This window comes from Globicephala melas, chromosome 1, assembly GCF_963455315.2.
Source record: "Globicephala melas chromosome 1, mGloMel1.2, whole genome shotgun sequence".
NCBI lineage: Eukaryota > Metazoa > Chordata > Mammalia > Artiodactyla > Delphinidae > Globicephala > Globicephala melas.
In genome coordinates this window covers 61,980,375-62,004,944 of record NC_083314.1, presented here as the reverse complement: position 1 = coordinate 62,004,944, position 24,570 = coordinate 61,980,375, and the positions used below count along the sequence as shown (strand labels likewise).

General features: G+C 38.4%; 1 protein-coding gene across 4 annotated transcripts in view; it reads left to right on the top strand.

The window, feature by feature from the left end:
• Positions 1–24,260, top strand: part of MAEL (maelstrom spermatogenic transposon silencer) — a 67,449-nt gene extending 43,189 nt beyond the window's left edge. For 3 of the 4 annotated variants that reach the window (XM_060286136.1, XM_060286142.1, XM_030875590.2), the window contains 4 exons: positions 19,279–19,341; positions 20,099–20,231; positions 23,198–23,273; positions 23,802–24,260. In XM_060286136.1, the coding sequence (XP_060142119.1) occupies positions 19,279–19,341; positions 20,099–20,231; positions 23,198–23,273; positions 23,802–23,989 (460 nt within the window). In that variant the 3' untranslated portion in view covers positions 23,990–24,260. The remainder of the gene's footprint in view (positions 1–19,278; positions 19,342–20,098; positions 20,232–23,197; positions 23,274–23,801) is intronic. The other variant, XR_009559282.1, reaches the window with a different exon arrangement.
• The last annotated feature ends 310 nt before the right edge of the window (positions 24,261–24,570 follow it).

Below are 24,570 nucleotides of genomic sequence, written 5' to 3'. Positions count from 1 at the left end.
TGTTAGGCTTAAAAGTTTATGGATGATGTGTTAGGATATTTGGATTTATGTACCATTGCCTCAGCTACTGGCTAAAGTATTCCTAAAATTTCACATTCAGAATCATTCACTGTCCATGTTTTCATACATTGTTGTCTCTGTGCCATCCAGGGTGGTGATGTGGCATTTCTTAAAATGGAATTGTGCTCTTGTCTCTGGATTTTCTCCCGAGCCACTCACAGACACCTTTTCTGCAAGTTTTGATGCTGGTTCTTTCTTGATCTTATCAGATGATACCAGTAGAAGGTTTCAGAGACAAACCAATACTTTCTCAATGGTTTATTGACTAAAATGTTGAAGGATTACAGTTGTTTGGTTATCCAGAATAATACTCAAAGATATATGCAGAACAGAAACAGATTAACAGATATAGAAACAAACTAGTGGTTACCAAAAGGACGAGGGTGGAGGGAGGGACAAATTAGGGATATGGGATTAACAGATACAAACTAATATTTATGCAATAGGTGAACAACAAGGATATACTGTATAGCACAGGGAATTATACCATTATCTAGTAATAACCTGTAATGGAATATAATCTGCAAAAATAATCACTAAGCTGTATACCTGAAACTAACATAATATTGTAAATCAGCTATACTGCAGTAAAAACAAAAATAAAAATAAAATACTACATACCACTGCTTTAAAAAATAATAAATTTGTACATGTTTAGGCAATAGCAGTTGTAGAATACCTTAAATTGTATGATGCAGTCCAATAAATGCATTCAGTTAAAATGTGAAAAAATCATGTTTTAGAATAGAAGAAATGGTGTTGAGTCTCAGAGTACCTACAGGCTGCAACAAGAGTAGAGTAGCAGGGCCTTCCCTGGTGGCGCAGTGGTTGAGAGTCCACCTGCCGATGCAGGGGACATGGGTTCGTGCCCTGGTCTGGGCCGCAGAGCAGTTGGGCCCGTGAGCCGTGGCCACTGAGCCTGCGCTCCGCAACAGGAGACACCACAACAGTGAGAGGCCCACGTACTGCCAAAAAAACAAAAAAAATAGAGTAGCTTTGGTGTAAGACATTTTTGGAGGTCTGTGCCATGGGATTTTATTAAAGATAGAACCTGTTACATAGTACTTAAGAACTTTAATAATAACTGCTTTGGAAAGGATGGGTCTGCCTTTTCCTGAGCTTCATAATATTGTAAGATTCCAATATATAGTATTTTACAAGGGAGTTTTGGTTGTAGCAGACAATAGGAACTATTGTTAGAATCTGTTAGTTAATATAAGCAGATAGGACTCTTTTCAAACACTGCTCTTAAACTTCTACTTAAAGGACATTAAAGTTTGTAATAAATATTTGATAAATGTTGTCTAGCTCTAGGAGAAATGGGTGGGTTTTATATTGGTGAAATAGAATACAGTTACACAAAAAGTATCAGAATCTTAAATAAGCAGGCTGTTAATGACTATCATGTTACTTTGAAGGCTAGAGTATATAACCTTTATAGATACCCCATTCTCCTTGTTGCTTCCTGTCATAATTGTCCTTGGATTAATTCACTGTGACCTGCTGACTGAAACAAGGCAGCTTTTATTTAATCAACGAATATTTATTGAGCATCTCCTCTGTCCCTGTGAGCAGAGATTTGGGTTGAAGGAAGGACCTTTCCAAGAGAAGAAAATGGGCAAAACAGTGACTCGGGAATGAAAACATAGAGACCGTTTAAGAAAAAAACAGTGAGTCAGTTTGACGAGAGCAAAGAGCATCTGTAACTGTCGGATGACAGTGGTTCCTGAGAAAGGGAAAGGCAGGGTTATCCTTGAAAAGGAGAAACTTAACCGTGAAATAAGAGGAAAAGAGATCGCTGAGACCTTTGGAAATCAAGAGGAAAAGGGTGTAAAAAAGGCCTTTATGCTGCACATTATTTTAGTGAATGAGGTGGTGGTGAAACTTTGGGAGTAAATTGCGAACTTAGCAGACATATTCACTTACAACCTTATGTCACTACTTCGGAGTGGAATTTCATAAAAGAAACGTTGGAAATCATTCAAATTGAAGCTATATTTCAGGCTGCATAATGAATATTAATAGCGTAACAGTGTACATAGCTGTTCTGATAATCGTTAGATTTTTAGAATATGAATCTTCCTTTGCTAGAAAATTCACTCATATTTTGGGATGATTTGGAGGAAGAGGACCAATAAGTATAAATAAAAACACATCCAAATAATGTCATTTTTAATAGTATAACTAGATTTGGAGACGTTTTTCCCTGGAGTCAGACTTTAATGGGTTTGTTGTTGTTGTAGTTTGTTTTAATACTGTGGTACATTGTTAGTTTTTTAACTGCTTTCAATTAAAATATGAACTCCAATGGAACATGTGTATATGAAGTAGGTACTCTGGAGATTAAGTTCTGAACAAGGAGCAAAACTAACTGGAAATTTAAAATTACTTGATTCCACATGGGCATGTAAGGACTTAGTTTTTTTGTTTTCTTATTGGAGTGCAGTTGACTTAAAATGTTAAGTTAGTTTCAGATGTACAGCAAAGTGATTCAGGTATACATATACATATATCTGTTTTTTTTAACATCTTTATTGGAGTATAATTGCTTTACAGTGGTGTGTTATTTCCTGCTTTATAATAAAGTGAACCAGTTATACATATATATATGTTCCCATATCTCTTCCCTCTTACGTCTCCCTCCCAACCCCCCTCCCTATGCCACCCCTCCAGGCGGTCACAAAGCACCAAGCTGATCTCCCAGTGCTATGCGGCTGCTTCCCACTAGCTATCTACCTTACGTTTGGTAGTGTATATATGTCCATGCCTCTCTCTCGCTTTCTCACAGCTCACCCTTCCCCCTCCCCATATCCTCAAGTCCGTTCTCCAGTAGGTCTGTGTCTTTATTCCTGTCTTACCCCTAGGTTCTTCATGACATTTTTTTCCTTAAATTCCATATATATGTGATAGCATACGGTATTTGTTTTTCTCTTTCTGACTTACTTCACTCTGTATGACAGACTCTAGGTCTATCCACCTCATTACAAATAGCCCAATTTCATTTCTTTTTATGGCTGAATAATACTCCATTGTATATATGTGCCCCATCTTCTTTATCCACTCATCTGTTGATGGACACTTAGGTTGCTTCCACGTCCTGGCTATTGTAAATAGAGCTGCAATGAACATTTTGGTACATGACCCTTTTTGAATTATGGTTTTCTCAGGGTATATGCCCAGTAGTGGGATTGCTAGGTCATATGGTAGTTCTATTTGCAGTTTTTTAAGGAACCTCCATACTGTTCTCCATAGTGGCTGTACCAATTCACATTCCCACCAGCAGTGCAGGAGTGTTCCCTTTTCTCCACACCCTCTCCAGGATTTATTGTTTCTAGATTTTTTGATGATGGGCATTCTGACTGGTGTGAGGTGATATCTCATTGTAGTTTTGATTTGCATTTCCCTAATGATTAATGATGTTGAGCGTTCTTTCATGTGTTTGTTGGCAGTCTGTATATCTTCTTTGGAGAAATGTCTATTTAGGTCTTCTGCCCATTTTTGGATTGGGTTGTTTGTTTTTTTGTTATTGAGCTGCATGAGCTGCTTGTAAATTCTGGAGATTAATCCTTTGTCAGTTGCTTCATTTGCAAATATTTTCTCCCATTCTGAGGGTTGTCTTTTGGTCTTGTTGATGGCTTCCTTTGCTGTGCAAAAGCTTTGAAGTTTCATTAGGTCCCATTTGTTTATTTTTGTTTTTATTTCCATTTCTCTAGGAGGTGGGGCACAAAGGATCTTGCTGTGATTTATGTCATAGAGTGTTCTGCCTATGTTTTCCTCTAAGACTTTGATAGTTTCTGGCCTTACATTTAGGTCTTGAATCCATTTGGAGCTTATTTTTGTGTATGGTGTTAGGGAGTGATCTAATCTCATACTTTTACACGGACCTGTCCAGTTTTCCCAGCACCACTTATTGAAGAGGCTGTCCTTTCTCCACTGTACATTCCTGCCTCCTTTATCAAAGATGAGGTGACCGTATGTGCGTGGGTTTATCTCTGGACTTTCTATCCTGTTCCATTGATCTATGTTTCTGCTTTTGTGCCAGTAGCGTACTCTCTTGATTACTGTAGCTTTGTAGTATAGTCTGAAGTCAGGGAGCCTGATTCCTCCAGCTCCGTTTTTCGTTCTCAAGATTGCTTTGGCTATTCGGGGTCTTTTGTGTTTCCATATAAATTGTGAAATTTTTCGCTCTAGTTCTGTGAAAAATACCAATGGTAGTTTGATAGGGATTGCATTGAATCTGTAGATTGCTTTTGGTAGTAGAGTCATTTTCACAATGTTGATTCTTCCAATCCAAAAACATGGTATATCTCTCCATCTATTTGTATCATCTTTAATTTCTTTCATCAGTGTCTTATAATTTTCTGCATACAGGTCTTCTGTCTCCTTAGGTAGGTTTATTCTTTTTGTTGCCATGGTAAATGGGAGTGTTTTCTTGATTTCACGTTCAGATTTTTCATCATTAGTGTATAGGAATGCCAGAGATTTCTGTGCATTAATTTTGTATCCTGCTACTTTACCAGATTCATTGATTAGCTCTAGTAGTTTTCTGGTAGCATCTTTAGGATTCTCTATGTATAGTATCATGTCATCTGCAAACAGTGACAGCTTTACTTTCTTCTTTTCCGATTTGGATTCCTTTTATTTCCTTTTCTTCTCTGATTGCTGTGGCTAAAACTTCGAAACTGTGTTGAATAAGAGTGGTGAGAGTGGGCAGCCTTGTCTTGTTCCTGATCGTAGTGGAAATGCTTTCAGTTTTTCACCATTGAGGACGATGTTGGCTGTGGGTTTGTCATATATGGCCTTTATAATGTTGAGGAAAGTTCCCTCTATGCCTACTTTCTGCAGGGTTTTTATCATAAATGGGTGTTGAATTTGGTCGAAAGCTTTCTCTACATCTATTGAGATGATCATATGGTTTTTCTCCTTCAGTTTGTTAGTATGGTTTATCACATTAATTCTGCGTATATTGAAGAATCCTTGCATTCCTGGAAGAAACCTCACTTGATCATGGTGTATGATCCTTTGAATGTGCTGTTGGATTCTGTTTGCTAGTATTCTGTTGAGGTTTTTTGCATCTGTGTTCATCAGTGACATTGGCCTGTAGTTTTCTTTGTGGCATCCTTGTCTGGTTTTGGTATCGAGGTGATGTTGGCCTCGTAGAACGAGTTTGGGAGTGTTCCTCCCTCTGCTATATTTTGGAAGAGTTTGAGAAGGATAGGTGTTAGCTCTTCTCTAAAGGTATGATAGAATTCGCCTGTGAAGCCGTCTGGTCCTGGGCTTTTGTTTGTTGGAAGATTTTTTTTTTTTTTGAACATCTTTATTGGGGTGTAATTGCTTTACAACGGTGTGTTAGTTTCTGCTCTACAACAACGTGAATCAGTTACACATATACATATGTTCCCATATGTCTTCCCTCTTACGTCTCCCTCCCTCCCACCCTCCCTATCCCACATCTCCAGGCGGTCACAAAGCACCGAGCTGATCTCCCTGTGCTATGCGGCTGCTTCCCACTAGCTATCTACCTTACGTTTGGTAGTGTATATATGTCCATGCCTCTCTCTCACTTTGTCACAGCTCACCCTTCCCCCTCCCCATATCCTCAAGTCCGTTCTCCAGTAGGTCTGTGTCTTTATTCCTGTCTTACCCCTAGGTTCTTCATGACATTTTTGTTTTCTTAAATTCCATACATATGTGTTAGCATACGGTATTTGTCTTTCTCTTTCTGACTTACTTCACGCTCTATGACAGACTCTACTTCCGTACACCTCACTACAAATAACTCGATTTCGTTTCTCTTTATGGCTGAGTAATACTCCATTGTATATATGTGCCCCGTCTTCTTTATCCACTCATCTGTTGATGGACACTCAGGTTGCTTCCACGTCCTGGCTATTGTAAATAGAGCTGCAATGAACATTTTGGTACATGACCCTTTTTGAATTATGGTTTTCTCAGGGTATATGCCCAGCAGTGGGATTGCTGGGTCATATGGTAGTTCTATTTGCAGTTTTTTAAGGAACCTCCATACTGTTCTCCATAGTGGCTGTACCAATTCACATTCCCACCAGCAGTGCAGGAGTGTTCCCTTTTCTCCACACCCTCTCCAGGATTTATTGTTTCTAGATTTTTTGATGATGGGCATTCTGACTGGTGTGAGGTGATATCTCATTGTAGTTTTGATTTGCATTTCCCTAATGATTAATGATGTTGAGCGTTCTTTCATGTGTTTGTTGGCAGTCTGTAATGTCTTCTTTGGAGAAATGTCTATTTAGGTCTTCTGCCCATTTTTGGATTGGGTTGTTTGTTTTTTTGTTATTGAGCTGCATGAGCTGCTTGTAAATTCTGGAGATTAATCCTTTGTCAGTTGCTTCATTTGCAAATATTTTCTCCCACTCTGAGGGTTGTCTTTTGGTCTTGTTGATGGTCTTGTTGATGGCTTCCTTTGCTGTGCAAAAGCTTTGAAGTTTCATTAGGTCCCATTTGTTTATTTTTGTTTTTATTTCCATTTCTCTAGGAGGTGGGGCACAAAGGATCTTGCTGTGATTTATGTCATAGAGTGTTCTGCCTATGTTTTCCTCTAAGACTTTGATAGTTTCTGGCCTTACATTTAGGTCTTGAATCCATTTGGAGCTTATTTTTGTGTATGGTGTTAGGGAGTGATCTAATCTCATACTTTTACACGGACCTGTCCAGTTTTCCCAGCACCACTTATTGAAGAGGCTGTCCTTTCTCCACTGTACATTCCTGCCTCCTTTATCAAAGATGAGGTGACCGTATGTGCGTGGGTTTATCTCTGGGCTTTCTGTCCTGTTCCATTGATCTATGTTTCTGCTTTTGTGCCAGTAGCGTACTCTCTTGATTACTGTAGCTTTGTAGTATAGTCTGAAGTCAGGGAGCCTGATTCCTCCAGCTCCGTTTTTCGTTCTCAAGATTGCTTTGGCTATTCGGGGTCTTTTGTGTTTCCATACAGATTGTGAAATTTTTTGTTCTAGTTCTGTGAAAAATGCCAGTGGTAGTGTGATAGGGATTGCACTGAATCTGTAGATTGCTTTGGGTAGTAGAGTCATTTTCACAATGTTGATTCTTCCAATCCAAAAACATGGTATATTTCTCCATCTATTTGTATCATCTTTAATTTCTTTCATCAGTGTCTTATAATTTTCTGCATACAGGTCTTCTGTCTCCTTAGGTAGGTTTATTCTTTTTGTTGCCATGGTAAATGGGAGTGTTTTCTTGATTTCACGTTCAGATTTTTCATCATTAGTGTATAGGAATGCCAGAGATTTCTGTGCATTAATTTTGTATCCTGCTACTTTACCAGATTCATTGATTAGCTCTAGTAGTTTTCTGGTAGCATCTTTAGGATTCTCTATGTATAGTATCATGTCATCTGCAAACAGTGACAGCTTTACTTTCTTCTTTTCCGATTTGGATTCCTTTTATTTCCTTTTCTTCTCTGATTGCTGTGGCTAAAACTTTGAAACTGTGTTGAATAAGAGTGGTGAGAGTGGGCAGCCTTGTCTTGTTCCTGATCGTAATGGAAATGCTTTCAGTTTTTCACCATTGAGGACGATGTTGGCTGTGGGTTTGTCATATATGGCCTTTATAATGTTGAGGAAAGTTCCCTCTATGCCTTTCTGCAGGGTTTTTATCATAAATGGGTGTTGAATTTGGTCGAAAGCTTTCTCTACATCTATTGAGATGATCATATGGTTTTTCTCCTTCAGTTTGTTAGTATGGTTTATCACATTAATTCTTCTGCGTATATTGAAGAATCCTTGCATTCCTGGAAGAAACCTCACTTGATCATGGTGTACGATCCTTGTAATGTGCTGTTGGATTCTGTTTGCTAGCATTTTGTTGAGGGTTTTTGCCTCTATATTCATCAGTGCTATTGGCCTGTAGTTTTCTTTGTTTGTGTCATCCTTGTCTGGTTTTGGTATCGAGGTGATGGTGGCCTCATAGAATGAATTTGGTAGTGTTCCTCCCTCTGCTATATTTTGGAAGTGTTTGAGAAGGATAGGTGTTATCTCTTCTCTAAATGTTTGATAGAATTCGCCTGTGAAGCCATCTGGTCCTGGGCTTTTGTTTGTTGGAAGCTTTTTAATCACAGTTTCAATTTCAGCGCTTGTGATTGGTCTGTTCATAGTTTCTGTTTCTTTCTTATTCAGTCTTGGAAGGTAATACCTTTCTAAGAATTTGTCCATTTCTTCCAGGTTGTCCATTTTATTGGCATAAAGTTGCTTATAGTAATCTCTCATTATCTTTTGTTTTTCTGCAGTGTCAGTTGTTACTTCTCCTTTTTCATTTCTAATTCTATTGATTTGAGTCTTCTCCCTTTTTTTTCTTGATGAGTCTGCCTAATGGTTTATCTATTTTGTTTATCTTCTCAAAGAACTAGCTTTTAGTTTTATTGATCTTTGCTATCGTTTCCTTCATTTCTTTTTCATTTATTTCTGATCTGAATATAATGATTTCTTTCCTTCTGTTAACTTCGGGGTTTTTTGCAGAAGGGGTTCTTCCTTCTGTAATTGCTTTAGGTGCAAGGTTATGTGGTTTATTCGAGATATTTTCTGTTTCTTAAGGTAGGATTGTATTTCTATAAACTTCCCTCTTAGAACTGCTTTTGCTGCATCCCACAGGTTTTGGGTTGTCGTCTCTCCATTGTCATTTGTTTCCAGGTATTTTTTGATTTCCTCTTTGATTTCTTCAGTGATTACTTCATTATTAAGTAGTGTATTGTTCAGCCTCCATACATTTGTATTTTTTACAGATCTTTTCCTGTAATTGATATCTAGTCTCATAGCGTTGTGGTCAGAAAAGATACTTGATACAATTTCAATTTTCTTAAATTTACCAAGGCTTGATTTGTGACCCAAGATATGATCTATCCTGGAGAATGTTCTATGAGCACTTGAGAAAAATGTGTATTTTGTTGTTTTTGGATGGAGTGTCCTATAAATATCAATTAAGTCCATCTTGTTTAATGTATCATTTAAAGCTTGTGTTTCCTTATTTATTTTCATTTTGGATGGTCTGTCCATTGGTGAAAGTGGGGTGTTAAAGTCCCCTACTATGAATGTGTTACTGTCCATTTCCCCTTTTATGGCTGTTATTTGCCTTATGTATTGAGGTGCTCCTGTGTTGGGTGCATAAATATTTACAAGTGTTATATCTTCTTCTTGGATCGATCCTTTGATCATTATGTAGTGTCCTTCTTTATCTCTTCTAATAGTCTTTATTTTAAAGTCTATTTTGTCTGATATGAGAATTGCTACTGCAGCTTTCTTTTGGTTTCCATTTGCATGAAATATCTTTTTCCATCCCCTTTCAGTCTGTATGTGTCTCTAGGTCTGAAGTGGGTCTCTTGTAGACAGCAAATATATGGGTCTTGTTTTTGTATCCATTCAGTCAATCTGTGTCTTTTGGTGGGAGCATTTAGTCCATTTATATTTAAGGTAATTATCTATATGTATGTTCCTATTCCCATTTTCTTAATTGTTTTGGGTTCGTTATTGTAAGTCTTTTCCTTCTCTTGTGTTTCTTACCTAGAGAAGTTCCTTTAGCAGTTGTTGTAAAGCTGGTTTGGTGGTGCTGAACTCTCTCAGCTTTTGCTTGTTTGTAAAGGTTTTAATTTCTCCATCAAATCTGAATGAGATCCTTGCTGGGTAGAGTAATCTTGGTTGCAGGTTTTTCTCCTTCATCACTTTAAATATGTCCTGCCAGTCCCTTCTGGCTTGCAGAGTTTCTGCTGAAAGATCAGCTGTTAACCTTATGGGGATTCCCTTGTGTGTTGTTTGTTGTTTTTCCCTTGCTGCTTTTAATATCCTTTCTGTGTATTTAATTTTTGACAGTTTGATTAATATGTGTCTTGGTGTATTTCTCCTTGGATTTATCCTGTATGGGACTCTCTGTGCTTCCTGGACTTGATTAACTATTTCCTTTCCCATATTAGGGAAGTTTTCAACTATAATCTCTTCAAATATTTTCTCAGTCCCTTTCTTTTTCTCTTCTTCTTCTGGAACCCCTATCATTCGAACGTTGGTGCGTTTAACGTTGTCCCAGAGGTCTCTGAGACTGTCCTCAGTTCTTTTCATTCTTTTTTCTTTATTCTGCTGTGCAGTAGTTATTTCCACTATTTTATCTTCCAGGTCACTTATTCGTTTTTCTGCCTCAGTTATTCTGCTATTGATCCCATCTACAGTATTTTTCATTTCACTTATTGTGTTGTTCACTGTTGTTTGTTTCATCTTTAGTTCTTCTAGGTCCTTGTTAAATGTTTCTTGCATTTTGTCTATTCTATCTCCAAGATTTTGGATCATCTTTATTATCATTCTAAATTCTTTTTCAGGTAGACTGCCTATTTCTTCTTCGTTAGGTCTGTTGGGTTTTTATCTTGTTCCTTCATCTGCTGTGTGTTTTTCTGTTTTCTCATTTTGCTTATCTTACTGTGTTTGGGGTCTCCTTTTTGCAGGCTGCAGGTTCGTAGTTCCCGTTGTTTTTGGTGTCTGTCCCCAGTGGCTAAGGTTGGTTCAGTGGGTTGTGTAGGCTTCCTGGTGGAGGGGACTAGTGCCTATGTTCTGGTGGATGAGGCTGGATCTTGTCTTTCTGGTGGGCAGGTCCACGTCTGTTGGTGTGTTTTGGGGTGTCTGTGGACTTATGATTTTAGGCAGCCTTTTTGCTAATGGGTGGGGTTGCGTTCCTGTCTTCCTAGTTGTTTGGCATAGGATGTCCAGCACTGTAGCTTGCTGGTCATTGAGATGGGGATCTCTGGGAGATTTTCGCCCTTTTGGTATTATGTGGTGCTGGGAGCTCTCTTGTGGACCAGTGTCCTGAAGTTGGCTCTCCCACCTCAGAGGCACAGCACTGACTCCTGGCTGCAGCACCAAGGGCCTTTTTTCCACCCGGCTCCTCAATTTGGGATGATTCGTTGTCTATTCAGGTATTCCACAGATGCAGGGTACATCAAGTTGATTGTGGAGCTTTAATCCGCTGCTTCTGAGGCTGCTGGGAGAGATTTCCCTTTCTCTGTTCTCACAGCTCCCAGGGGTTCAGCTTTGGATTTGGCCCCGCCTCTGCGTGTAGGTCGCCGGAGTGTGTCTGTTCTTCGCTCAGACAGGACGGGTTTAAAGGAGCCGCTAATTCGGGGGCTCTGGCTCACTCAGGCCCGGGGGAGGGAGGGACACGCAGTGCGGGGCAAGCCTGCGGTGGTAGAAGCCGGTGTGATGTTGCACTAGCCTGACGTGCGCCATGCGTTCTCCTGGGGGAGTTGTCCCTGGATCCCGGGACCCTGGCAGTGGCGAGCTGCACAGGCTCCCTGGAAGGGGGGTGTGGATAGTGATCTGTGCTCGCACACAGGCTTCTTGGTGGCGGCAGCAGCAGCCTTAGCGTCTCGTGCCCGTCTCTGTGGTCCGTGCGTTTAGCCGCGGCTTGCGCCCATCTCTGGAGCTCCTTTAAGCAGCACTCTTAATCCCCTCTCCTCGCGCACCAGGAAACAAAGAGGGAAGAAAACGTCTCTTGCGTCTTCGGCAGGTCCAGACTTTTTCCCGGACTCCCTCCCGGCTAGCCGTGGCGCACTAACCCCCTGCAGGCTGTGTTCATGCTGCCAGGCCCAGTCCTCTGATGCTCCGACCGAAGCCCGAGCCTCAACTCCAGGCCCCGCCCGCCCCGGCGGGTGAGCAGACAAGCCTCTTGGGCTGGTGAGTGCCGGTCGGCCCTGATCCTCTTTCCTCCTTCACAGCTCCCTCCCACTGGTGCAGGTCCCATCCCTATCCTTTTGTCTATGTTTATTCTTTTTACTTTTGCCCTGTCTAGGTACGTGGGGGGTTTCTTGCCTTTTGGGAGGTCTGAGGTCTTCTGCCAGCGTTCAGTAGGTGTTCTGTAGGAGTTGTTCCACGTGTAGATGTATTTCTGGTGTATCTGTGGGGAGGAAGGTGGTCTCCACGTCTTACTCTTCTGCCGTCTTCCCGGAAGCCTCTATTCTTTTTCAGATTCTATTTCCCATATAGGTTATTACAGAGTACTGAATAGAGTTCCCTGTGTTATACAGTGTGTCCTCGTTGATTATATATTTTACATGTAGTAGTGTATATATGTTAATCCCAGCCTCCTAATTTATCCCCCCCGCCACCTCTGCCCTTTGGTAACCATAAGTTTGTTTTCTAAGTCTGTGAGTCTGTTTCTGTTTTGTAAATAAATTCATTTGTATCAATTTTTTTAGATTCCACATATAAGCAATATCATATGATTTTTGTCTTTCTGCTGGGCTTATTTACTTAGTATGATAATCTCTCGGTCCATCCATGTGGCTGCAAATGGCATTGATTCATTCTTTATGGCTAATATTCCATTCTATATATGTATCACATTCTCTTTATCCATTCCTCTGTCAGTGGATATTTAGATGGCTTCCATGTCTTGGGTATTGGAAGTAGTGCTGCAGTGAACATTAGGGTGCATGTATCTTCTCGAAATATGGTTTTCTCTGGATATATGCCCAGGAGTGGGATTGCTGGATCATATGAGAGCTCTAATTTTAGTTTTTTAAGGAACCTCCATATTCTTCTCCATAGTGGTTGTACCAATTTACATTCCCACCAACAGTGTAGGAGAGTTCCCTTTTCTCCACACCCTCTCCAGCATTTATTGTTTGTTAACTTTCTGTTGATGGCCATTCTGACCAGGGTGAGGTGATACCTCATAGTTTTGATTTGTATTTCTCTAATAATTAGTGGTGTTGAGCATCTTTTCATGTGCTTTTTGGCCATCTCTATGTCTTCTTTAGAGAAATGTCTCTTTAGATCTTCTGTCCATTTTTTGATTGGGTTGTTTGCTTTTTTGACAGAGCTGCATGAGCTGTTTGTATGTTTTGGAGATTAATCCCTTGTTGATCACTTCATTTTCAAATATTTTCTCCCATGCTGTGGGTTGTCTTTTTGTTTTGTTTATGGTTTCCTTTGCTGTGCAAAACCTTTTAAGTTTAATTAGGTCCCATTTGTTTATTTTGTTTCTGTTTTCATTACTCTAGGAGATGGATCCAAAAAAATATTGCTGCAACTTATGTCAAAGTGTTCTGCCTATGTTTTCCTCTTAAGACTTTTATAGTATACAGTCTTACGTTGAGGTCTTTAATCCATTTTGAGTTTATTTTTGTGTATGGTGTTAGAGAGAATGTTCTAATTTCATTCCTTTACATGTAGTTGTCCAGTTTTCCCAGCACCACTTATTGAAGAGACTGTCTTTTCTCCATTATATGTTCTTGCTTTCTTTGTCGTAGGTTAATAGATCATAGGTGTGTGGGTTTATTTCTGAGCTTTCTATCCTGTTCCATTGATCTATAAGTCTGTCTTTTTGCCAGCAGTGTTTTGATGACTATAGCTTTGTAGTATAGTCTGAGGTCAGGGAGCCTGATTCCTCCAGCTCCGTTTCATTTCTCAAGATTGCTTTGGCTATTCAGGGTCTTTTGTGTTTCTGTACAAATTTTAAATCTTTTGTTCTAGATCTGCCATTAGTAATTTGATAGGGATTGCATTGAATCTGTAGACTACCTTGTGTAGTGTAGTCATTTTGACAATACTGATTCTTCCAATCCAAGAACATGGTATATCTTTCCATCTGTTCATGTTATCTTCGATTTCTTTCATCAGTGTCTTACAGTTTTCAGAGCACAGGTCTTTTGCCTCCTTAGGTAGATTTATTCCTAGATATTTTATTCTTTTTTGATGTGATGGAAAATGGGATTGTTTCCTTAATTTCTCTTTCTGATTTTTGATTGTTTGTATATAGAAGTGCAACAGATTTCTGTGTATTAATTTTATAATTAATCCATTTTTAGATTCCTTTTATTTCTTTTCTGCTGTGGTTAGGACTTCCAAATCTATGATGAATAAAAGTGGAGACAGTGGACAGCCTTGTCCTGTTTCTGATCTTAGAGGGAATGCTTTCAGTTTGTCACCATTGAGAATGATGTTAGCTCTGAGTTTGTCATATATGGCCTTTATTATGTTGAGGTATGTTCCCTCTATGCCCACTTTCTAGAAAGTTTTTATCATAAATGGGTGTTGAATTTTGTCAAAAGCTTTTTCTGCATCTATTGAGATAATCATATGTTTTTTCTTCAGTTTGTTAATGTGGTGTATCACACTTACTGATTTGTGGATATTGAAGAATCTTTGTGCCCCTGAGATAAACCTCACTTGATCATGGTGTATGATCCCTTTAATGTATTGTTGGATTCAGTTTGCTAGTATTTTGTTGAGGATTTTTGCATCTATGTTCATCAGTGATATTGGCCTGTAATTTTCTTTTTTTGTGGTATCTTTGTCTGGTTTTGGTATAAGGGTGATGGTGGCCTCATAGAATGAGTTTAGGAGTGTTCCTTCTTCTGCCATTTTTTGGAACAGTTTCAGAAGGATAGGTGTTAACTCTTCTCTAAATGTTAGATAGAATTCACCTGTGAAGCCATCTGGTCCTGGACTTTTGTTTGTTGGCAGTTTTTAAATCACAGTTTCAATTTCAGTGCTTGTGATTGGTCTGTTTGTATTTTCTATTCTAGTTAGTCTTGGAAGGTTATATCTTGCTTAAGAATTTGTCCATTTCTTCTCGGTTGTCCATTTTATTGGCATACTGTTGCTTGTAGTAGTCTCTTATGATCCTTTGTATTTCTGTGGTGTCCACCATAACTTTTCCTTTTTCATTTCTAATTTTATTGATTTGAGCCCTCGCCCTTTTTTTCTTTTTGAGTCTAGCTAAAGACTTATCAATTCTGTTTATCTTTTCAAAGACCCAACTTTTAGTTTCATTGATCTTTCCTGGGTTTTTTTTTTTTTTTTTTTTGGTCTCTATTTCATTTATTTCTGCTCTGATCTTTATGATTTCTTTCCTTCTACTTCTGCTCTGATCTTTATGATTTCTTTCCTTCTACTAACTTTGGCTTTTGTTTGTTCTCCTTTCTCTAGTTGCTTTAGGTGTAAGATAAGGTTGTTTATTTGAGATTTCTCTTGTTTCGTGAGGTAAGATTGTATTGCTATAAACTTCCCTCTTAGAACTGCTTTTGCGGTGTCCCATAGGTTTTTGATCATCCTGTTTTTGTTTTCATTTGTAGGTATTTTTTGATTTCTTCTTTGATTTCTTCAGTGATCCATGGGTTGTTCAGTAGCATATTGTTTAGCCTCTGTGTGTTTTTGTTGTTTTACAGGTTTTTTTCTTATAGTTGATTTCTAATCTCCTCGTGTTGTGGTCGGAAAAGATGCTTGATATGATTTCAGTTTTCTTAACTTTACCCAAGCTTGCTTTGTGGCCCAGCATGTGATCTGTCCTGGAGAATGTTCCATGTGCACTTGAGAAGAATGTGTGTTCTGCTGCTTTTGGATGGAATGCTCTATAAATATCAGTTAAATTCATTTGGCCTAATGTGACATTTAAGGCCTGTCTTTTGTTATTGATTTTTCTGTCTGGATGATCCGTCCATTGATGTAAGTGAGGTGTTAAAATCCCCCACTGTTAACTGTGTTACTGTCAATTTCATCTTTTATGGCTGCTACATCAGGGTTCTCCTATGTTGGCTACGTATATTTTTACAGTTGTTAAATCTTCTTGGATTGATCCTTTGATCATCATGTAGTGTCCTCCTTTGTCTGTTGTAACAGTCTTTAAAGTCTATTTTGTCTGATACGAGTATTGCTAACCCAGATTTCTTTTGATTTCCATTTGCATGGGATACCTTTTCCCATCCTCTCACTTTCAGTCTGTATGTGTCCCTAGATCTGAAGTGGGTCTCTTGTAGACAGCATATATATAGGTCTTGTTTTTATATCCATTCATCCAGTCTGTCTTTTGGTTGGAGCATTTAATCCATTTATATTTAACATAATAACTGATATGTTTTTGTTGCCATTTTGTTAGTTGTTTTGGATTTGTGTTTGTAGGTCTTTTTTCTTCCTTCCTCTTTTTCTTCTCTTGTGATTTGATGACTATCTTTAGTGTTATGTTTGGATTCCTTTTTCTCTTTTGTGTGTATATCGTAGACTTTTGGTTTGTGGTTACTGTGAGGTTTTGAAATAGTAGTATGTATATATATACACAATTGTTTTAAGTTGCTCGTCCCTTATTTCAAATGCATTTTCAATATCCTACATTTGTACTCTTCTCACAGTTGCTGGTTTTGATATCATATTTGTGTGTGAATGATTTCCTACCTTTACTGTATGTTTGTTTACCTTTACTGGTGAGCTTTCCCATTTGTACTTTTCTTGTTTCCAGTTGTGGTCTTTTCTTTTCTGCCTAGAGAAGTTCCTTTAGCATTTATTTGTAAAGCTAGTTTGGTGGTGCTGAATTCTCTTATTAGCTTTTGCTTATCTGTAAAGCTTTTGATTTTGCCATCAAATCTGAATGAGAGCCTTGCTGGGTAGAGTATTCTTGGTTGCAGGCTTTTCCCTTTCATCACTTTAAATTTATCGTGCCACTCCCTTCTGACCTGCAGAGTTCTGCTGAAAAATCAGTTGATAACCTTATGGGGATTCTCTTGTATGTTATTCGTTGCTTTGCCCTTGGTGCTTTTTTTTTTTTAAGCACTGTAATTAATTTTTCATTGAAGTAAAGTTGAATTACAATGTTGTGTCAATTACTGCTGTGCAGCAGTGACTGAGCTTCACACACACACACACACACACCTTCTTTTTCGCATTCTTTTCCATTATGGTTTATCACAGGATGTTGAATATAGTTCCCTGTGCTATCCAGTAGGACCTTGTTGTTTATCCATTCTGTGTATACACCAGTTTGCATCTGCTAACCCCAAACTCCCACTCCTACTTTCTACAACCCTCCTCCCCCTTGGCAACCACCAGTCTATTCTCTATGTCCCTGGTGTTTTTTTCTGTTTCATAGATAGGTTCATTTGTGTCATATTTTAGATTCTACCTATAAGGGATATCATATAGTATTTGTCTTTATCTTTCTGACTTACTTCACTTACTATGATAACCTCTAGGTCCATCCATGTTGCTGCAAATGACATTATTTCGTTCTTTTTTATTGCTGAGTAGTATTCCATTGTATTTATGTACCATATCTTCCTTATCCATTCATCTGTTGATGGACGTTTAGGTTGTTTCCATGTCTTGGCTGTTGTGAATAGTGCTGCTATTAACATAGGGGTACATGTATCTTTTTGAATTGTAATTTTGTCTGGATATATGCCCAGGAGTCAGATTGCTGGATCATATGGTAATTCTATTTTTAGTTTTGTGAGGAATATCCTATACTGTTTTCCACCGTGGCTACACCAACTTACATTACCACCAACTGTAGGAAGGTTCCCTTTTCTCCACACCATCTCCAGCATTTAACTGTTTGTAGACATTTTAATGGTGGCCGTTCTGAGTGGCATGAGGTGGTACCTCGTTGTAGTTTTTATATTTGCATTTCTCTGATTTGTAGTGTTGAGCATCTTTTCATGTACCTACTGGCCATCTGTATTTCTTCTTTGGAGAAATGTCTCTTTAGGTCTTCTGCCCATTTTTTGATTGGGTTGTTTGTTTTTTTGTCTCCTTGTTTCTTTTAATATTTTCTTTTTGTCTTTAATTTTTGTCAGTTCGATTACTATGTGTCTCAGCATGCTCCTCCTTGGGTTTATCCTGCCTGGGACTCTCTGCACTTCCTGGACTAGGTGACTGTTTCCTTTCCCATGTTAGGGAAGTTTTCAATTATTATCTCTTCAAATTTTTTCTCATTCTGGACTCCTATAATGTAAACGTTGGTGCATTTAATGTTGTCCCAGAGGTCTCTTAAACTGTCCTCATTTCTTTTTATTCTTTATCCTGTTCCACAGCAGTTATTTCCACCATTCTGTCTTCCTGCTCACTTACCATTCTACTTCATTTATTCTGCTATTTATTTCATCTAGTGTATTTTTCATTTCAGTTATTGTTCAGCTCTGTTTATCTTCTAGCTCTTTGTTAAAACATTTCTTGTATCTTCTTGGTCTGTGCCTCCATTTTTTTCCTGAGATCTTGGACTGTCTTTACTATCATTATTCTGAATTCTTTTTCAGGTAGACTGCCTATTTCTACTTCATTTAGTAGTTGTTCTGGGGTTTTATCTTGTTCCTTCCTCTGGAACATATTTCTTTGACATCTCATTTTGTGTAACTTTCTGTGTTTGTAGTCCCACAGGCTGTAGGATTGTAGTTCCTCTTGCTTCTAGTGTCTGCCCCCTGGTGGGTGAGGCTGGTCTAAGAGGCTTGTGCAGGCCTCCCAGTGGGAGGGACTGGTGCCTTGATTTAGATGTAGTTTTAACTTAAGCCTTCATTTTAGAGTTAGTTTTATGAATCATATTTATTGAATCACTTTTTGTAAAAGCAGTGGGGAATTCTTAATCTTATTTTTAGATAGCCTTCCATTCAGTTAAATAACAAGTGCAGATAATGGACTTTTTACACTTATTGTTTAGCGTGTTTATAATTTCTAAGTGAAGATTTTTGCTAAGTTCAGAGACGGTTTCTATTATGCAGGTAGTACTGTTGAGTCTCAAATAACTTACGCACTCAGGGGAAAGATATACAGGTTTATAGTGGCTCTTGTCATGAAAGTATGTTGTTGGTCATTTCCTCTCCAACATCCCCTCTTGAGGTCTTCACTCCAACATCCCCTCCTCAGTGACACCTTTCCTGCCTACCTTATCTAAAATGTCACCCTTCTCTTGCATTTCATGTCTTTTTCTTGTTTTTCTCCTTAGAACTCATCTAACTTACTATATTATTATACCTACATATCTTTTGATCTGACTTCCCCATTAAAAAGTAAGTTTTGTGTGCATAAGAGTTTGTGTTTCATTCTGTACTGTATCTCTAGTGTCTAGGACAATGCCTGGTAAGTAGTATGTCGTCAGTAAATGTGTATTTAATGAGTATATGTTAACTACACTCTATATATAGATTTTCTATATATATATATAAATACATATATAGATTTTCAAGGTAAAATCTGTTATAGCTGCATGTTTGCAATGCGTCATGAATTTGCATCAGAGGAGGTAACATTAAAAACTTGTTTTTAAAAAAAGTCTACTTTTTATATGTTAAATTAGAGACCTTAATCTTTGAGTAATAGTTGAAATCATTTAAGAAACTGACACTAAGGTAGAAATTTGGCACATAAAAACCCATAAGCAGTGCTGCTTCAGTTAGATGATATTAAAGTCTTTTTTTTTTCTGTACAGGTGCAAGTGGCATGAAGAAAATGATATTGTCCTCTGTGCTTTAGCTGTTTGCAAGAAAATTGCGTAAGTTGGAGAAAGGAGTTTCTTCCTAATGCTCTATTCTGCACTGAATTCTTTGCAACTTTGCTTGTTGTTGCTTTGGCATTCAGGGTGCATCACTGTTTACCTCTATTTCCACAACTGTCTTTTAAAACAAAGGTGTTTTTAGTCATGTTACTTGTATTCTTCTGCCCATGTCACTACTTGTCTGGTGGTTACCACCTGAGCAATTTGAGCCTTCAGAAGCACTTATTGAAATTTTTTTCTTCTAGGATTCCTGTAGGAAAGTGAAGTTCCCTACTGTCATTAAGAACAGCACTTCCTTGTGAAGGTGCTGAAAACATATAGACCCTTTTCTCCTCATTTTGTAGGGAAAGTACCTGCAGCCTCAGCTCTGTGGAAGCTCTGGTAATCCCTTTACACAGCTGATGATAGTTGGTTCTGAGGATGAATAAGTGTTTCTAAGTTTTCGCCTTGTTGCTGTTGTTGCCTCTCCCTGCCTTAAATATTTGAGAATTCTGGTGCTCTTCCCCCTCATTCCCATTCACTTATAATGGATCTGAAATTTTATTTGGTAATCAAAGTATTGCTTACCAGTAATGACCAGTTTTATGATATGTACTGCTACCTATTCCCATTTTTTCTCCAAATCTCTAAATTTCTTTTTTCCCAATTTACAACAATATCTCACATGCTTTGTCAGAAATTTTTAAAATGTGAATGCTTTTAGAATGAATTAGATAAGATTCTGATAATAAACATTTTAAATTCCTTTTTAAAGATACTGCATCAGTAATTCTCTGGCCACTCTCTTTGGAATCCAGCTCACAGAGGCTCATGTACCCCTTCAAGATTATGAGGCCAGCAATAGTGTGACACCGAAAATGGTTGTATTGGATGCAGGGCGTTACCAGGTAAGGAGCTCACTTTTCGGGGCTGCTAGTCTCTCAAGATCAGGCCTTTGTTTGGTTCTCTCTTCTGTTAAAAATTTTTTTTGATCCTTCATGGAATGTCAGTTTTTAATCCAGTTGGATCTTACAAAAAATCCTTTTTCTTCCTTGTATATTTTCCTACTGTACTTAACAAAGAAAATTAAAATTAGCATTAGTGTTTATACGAAACACATCCAAACAATTATTCCAAAAATTATGTGATACACATTTTTGAAGTAGATATTTTAAATATAAGACCTCATTCAGGATTTGATTAGAGGCTATCTAATTTCCCTACCACCCCTCTTCCCTCCTTGGTATTTACTTACTAGTAGGCCTCTCTACACTACCAAGAGCATAGCAATTAAGAGTATGGGCTCTTTCAAGTTAGAATTCCTAAATTTCACTTCAGGCTCTGCTACACATAGGCTGTGTGACTCTCTGCAAGTTATTTGAACTTTCTGTGCTGATTCCGTATCTGTAGAACAAGAATAATAATAAGGGCTAGTAGTCGTTGTAGGATTAAATGCAGCAGTATATGAAAGTACTAAGACCTCTGACTTAGTAACATTTATTATCTACTATGTTCTATTTTTAAATAGTTAATAAAATAGTTAATAAAATAGTGAAAAGGGAACCCCAAAGTGGAATGAACTATTGATAAAACAACTATTAGGATCAATCTCAAAGGCATTACTTACACTTAGCAAAAGCAGCAGTCTCAAAAGGTTACGTAATGTATGATTCCGTTTATATGACATTGTTAAATACAAATGATAATGATGAAGAACGTATCAGTGGTTCCCAGGGGGTACGACTGTAAAGGGATAGGAAATTTTTGAGGTGATAGAATGGTTCTGTATCCTGATTGCAATGGTGGTTTCACGAATCTCTTCATTTGTTAAAACTCGTAGAAATGTACACACCAAAGAAGTCTGTCTTACTCCATGATAATTTCAAAAATAAAAAAGAGAGCTCTCCATATAATCTCTGGGCAAGACTCTTCTCTCTCCTGTCTGCTGTTAACCCTTAACCCAGTGGTTCTCCACTAGGACCTATTTCGTGTCCTTCAGGGGACATTTGGCAACACTTGGATACATTTTTGGTTGTCACAGCTGGGGAGGGGGTGCTACTGGCATACAGCGGGTAACTTAGATACCAGTAAGTCTGCTAAACACCTGACTATGTACGGACAGCCTCCTGAGCAAAGTATTATTTAGCCTAAAATGTCAGTAGTACCCAGGATGAGAAACACTGCCTTATCCCCATCATCACCATCTGTGTTGAGACTACCAGATTTTGTCTCATTACCCCTCTTTTCATTGTTCACATCAGTCACTATGGAAGCTCAGGATACCTAGATCCTTGCTCATCTCCCACACTCATCTTGTTAGGCTGATTCTGTTTTTCATCCTTCCCCAACTCCTGAAAAACTGTGGGTCTTCTCAATCTCAGTTATTTGTCTTCAACCTCCTCTTGGGAAGGTCTGTTTTCCTCCTTGGCTGTAACTAAAACTTGGCTGTCCTCTAAAGATACTGCTTCCCTGTTAGCGACACTTTTTTTTTCTCTCATTTATCACAGGCTTAGATTTGAAGTAGTTGTCCTTGTTTAACTTTGTGGCCTCTAGACTTCTTTCTGCCTTCTCCCTAAAATCCCTAGGCTTTGAATCACATGCCATTCAGGCTGTAGTACCTGATAACACCTTCTTGGAGCCAATAGGCCCCTGAGTTGGTCATCCTCATTCTTAGAGCAACACTGAGCCAGGAGATCAAACAATATTCCTGGCAGAATTCTTGATTTCAGTTTCCCTATAGATGATCCTTCCAGCTGCCTGACATTTCAGTTCCTTGATTTGCCCTTCTCCAGTGATCCTGGCCCCTGCCATACATCAAGTATCCACTCCCGTGATCATATTCTAGGCCCCAATGGCATCTCCCCATAATCTCAATTTCAAGCATCCTCTCTGACTACCACTGTCTTTCTCTGGTACATCAGTGCCAACAGTTCTTTGATCTCTCCTGGGACCTTCAATTCATTGTATGCCTCCACTGTTCTGCCCTCCTTTGCAGGGTCACTGCATGGCACAACTCCAGGGGTACCATTCACACATGGACAGGTGCTTCAGCCTTGTGTCTCCTCTCCCCACCTTGCCCTTCACCTCCTTCCTTCCCAGCTTAGATTTCTTGCTCCATTATTTTCACTCACTTGCACTATGAACTCCACTGGCCCTTCATTCTTCATCATAGTTGGTTGACAAACACTAACCCTCATTAAATCAACTCTTCACCTACTCTGTTACATATTTGAAGCTAACTGAGGCTGAAAAGAAACTACCATACTGACTGGTGTGGTCATCACCACCAACCTCAAGTGAGCCCTTAACCTTGCCTGGCAGTTGTCCATTTCTCTAGTTTGATTAATCTCCCACTCTCTTAGACAGTTATTTCTCATCTTCTCTCACTTCAAACTTCCATCACCTCTTCCTTCATCCTTGTTCTAGCTGGTGCTCGTACCCCTCCTTCTCTGAGAAAATAGAAGCAATCGAGGTTTTCCATATATTCCTACCATTGCATCTACCATATACTCAAATGCATGAATTGTCTGTGTTTCTATCTAAGACCAATCCTTTTATTTCTCTATTCTCATTCTCTTACCTACGTAAGGACATGGCTCTAATAATTTCATCAGGGTTTCTCTCTGTTCTGAGTCATTCTTATCAGGAAACCTGCTATAATCTCATATTTAAAAAAAAAAAAACCCTTTCCTGACCCTGTAATTTCCCCCTCAAAGATTGCCCTCTGCTCCCCTTCACAGCAGTACTCTTCAAAAGTTGATCAGACATTGGAAAAGTGGGTGTTAGTTTGTATTTAAAGAGTAATTTGAAGTAGATGATCCGATAATAAATAAACATGTTTTCTCGTTTTTTTTGTTGTTGTTGTTACTTATAGAAGCTAAGGGTTCAGAGTCCAGGATTCTCTCATTTCAGCTCTTCTAATCAGGAACAGAGATCAAACACACCCACTGGTAAGCATCTTATATTTAATAAGAAGGCACCTCAAAGAGTTTAGGGTCTTTTTATGATCCTGAAAACAGATGATCTAAGTTGGCTTTAGGGTATAAGAATCTTGTTGAATTGGGAGTTTTACTTGGCATAAGCACTTAATTTGGATATGTAGATTTTTGTATCACTTTGATAAAATTTAATTTATTCAGAATTTTGTTCAGGGCATTTAAAATAAAACCTGTTACTTTGTAGCAGCTGTAGTTTTATAGTTTTGATATGAGGGTGTCTTTTGGGGAAATGGGAAAGTTTAAAAGAGCCAGTGACATGAAATTTCACATGGTCCCTGAAGAACTTCAATTAAGGTTTCCAGGACTTAAAAAGAATATTCTTGTTCAGCCTTTTTGCCTTTACACTAAGAACTATCTCCCCTATTGACGATCCATTTAATCATGGCTTAGTGAAAAGGCCTGCAGTAGGTTGAGTCAATTGAGGGATCTCTAAGACTATAAAACTGCTGTATTTCTTTTCTTGTATTTTTAATATCCTAGGTGACTCCCCATCTGGGGTGAAAACATCTGGCCAAAACAGCAGTGTTCGGGGAAGAGGGATTACCCGCTTACTAGAGAGCATCTCCAATTCCTCCAGCAATATCCACAAATTCTGCAACTGTGAGACTTCACTCTCACCTTACATGTCCCAAAAAGATGGATCCAAATCTTTCTCTTCCTTATCTTAATGATGATACTTTTTTCAATTTCTGGAAGAACAACGGACCCGACTTCCGTTCTGACTACAGTCATATTAAACAGATCACATCAACAATAAATGTCACTACTATAAGAACTACTTAATTTGTAAGGAAATTCTGTTTCATAGATTAAAAATAATTGTGGTTGGAGAAGATCTTGGCATTTTTGCTTTTTTCTTGAGGGCTTGTTCTACTTTCTGACTGTATTATGGGAATGCCATTAAAGTTTTGAGTCCTAGCTTTTACAGAGTTGTGCTTTTGGGAATATTATATTTTGGTATCTTTTCTCTACAATAAAAGTATTAAGTATCTGTTATGAAAGGTTTTAAAATAGTTTTTATCTATTTCTTTCCATTACGGAAATGTGGAACTGTACCCTTGAGACCTGCAGCTGTTTTCATTGCAAATACCTAAGAAAATCAGCCTTTAACAAAAATAAAGTTTTGCTACTTAGTCTTTGAAATATGCTGACTTTGGCAAAAGTCATTTGAAGGATAAGAAGCCAAAAAGAGATTATGTAATTTTCCCCAAATAACATGGCTAGATAGTGACCAGATTCCAGGTCCACT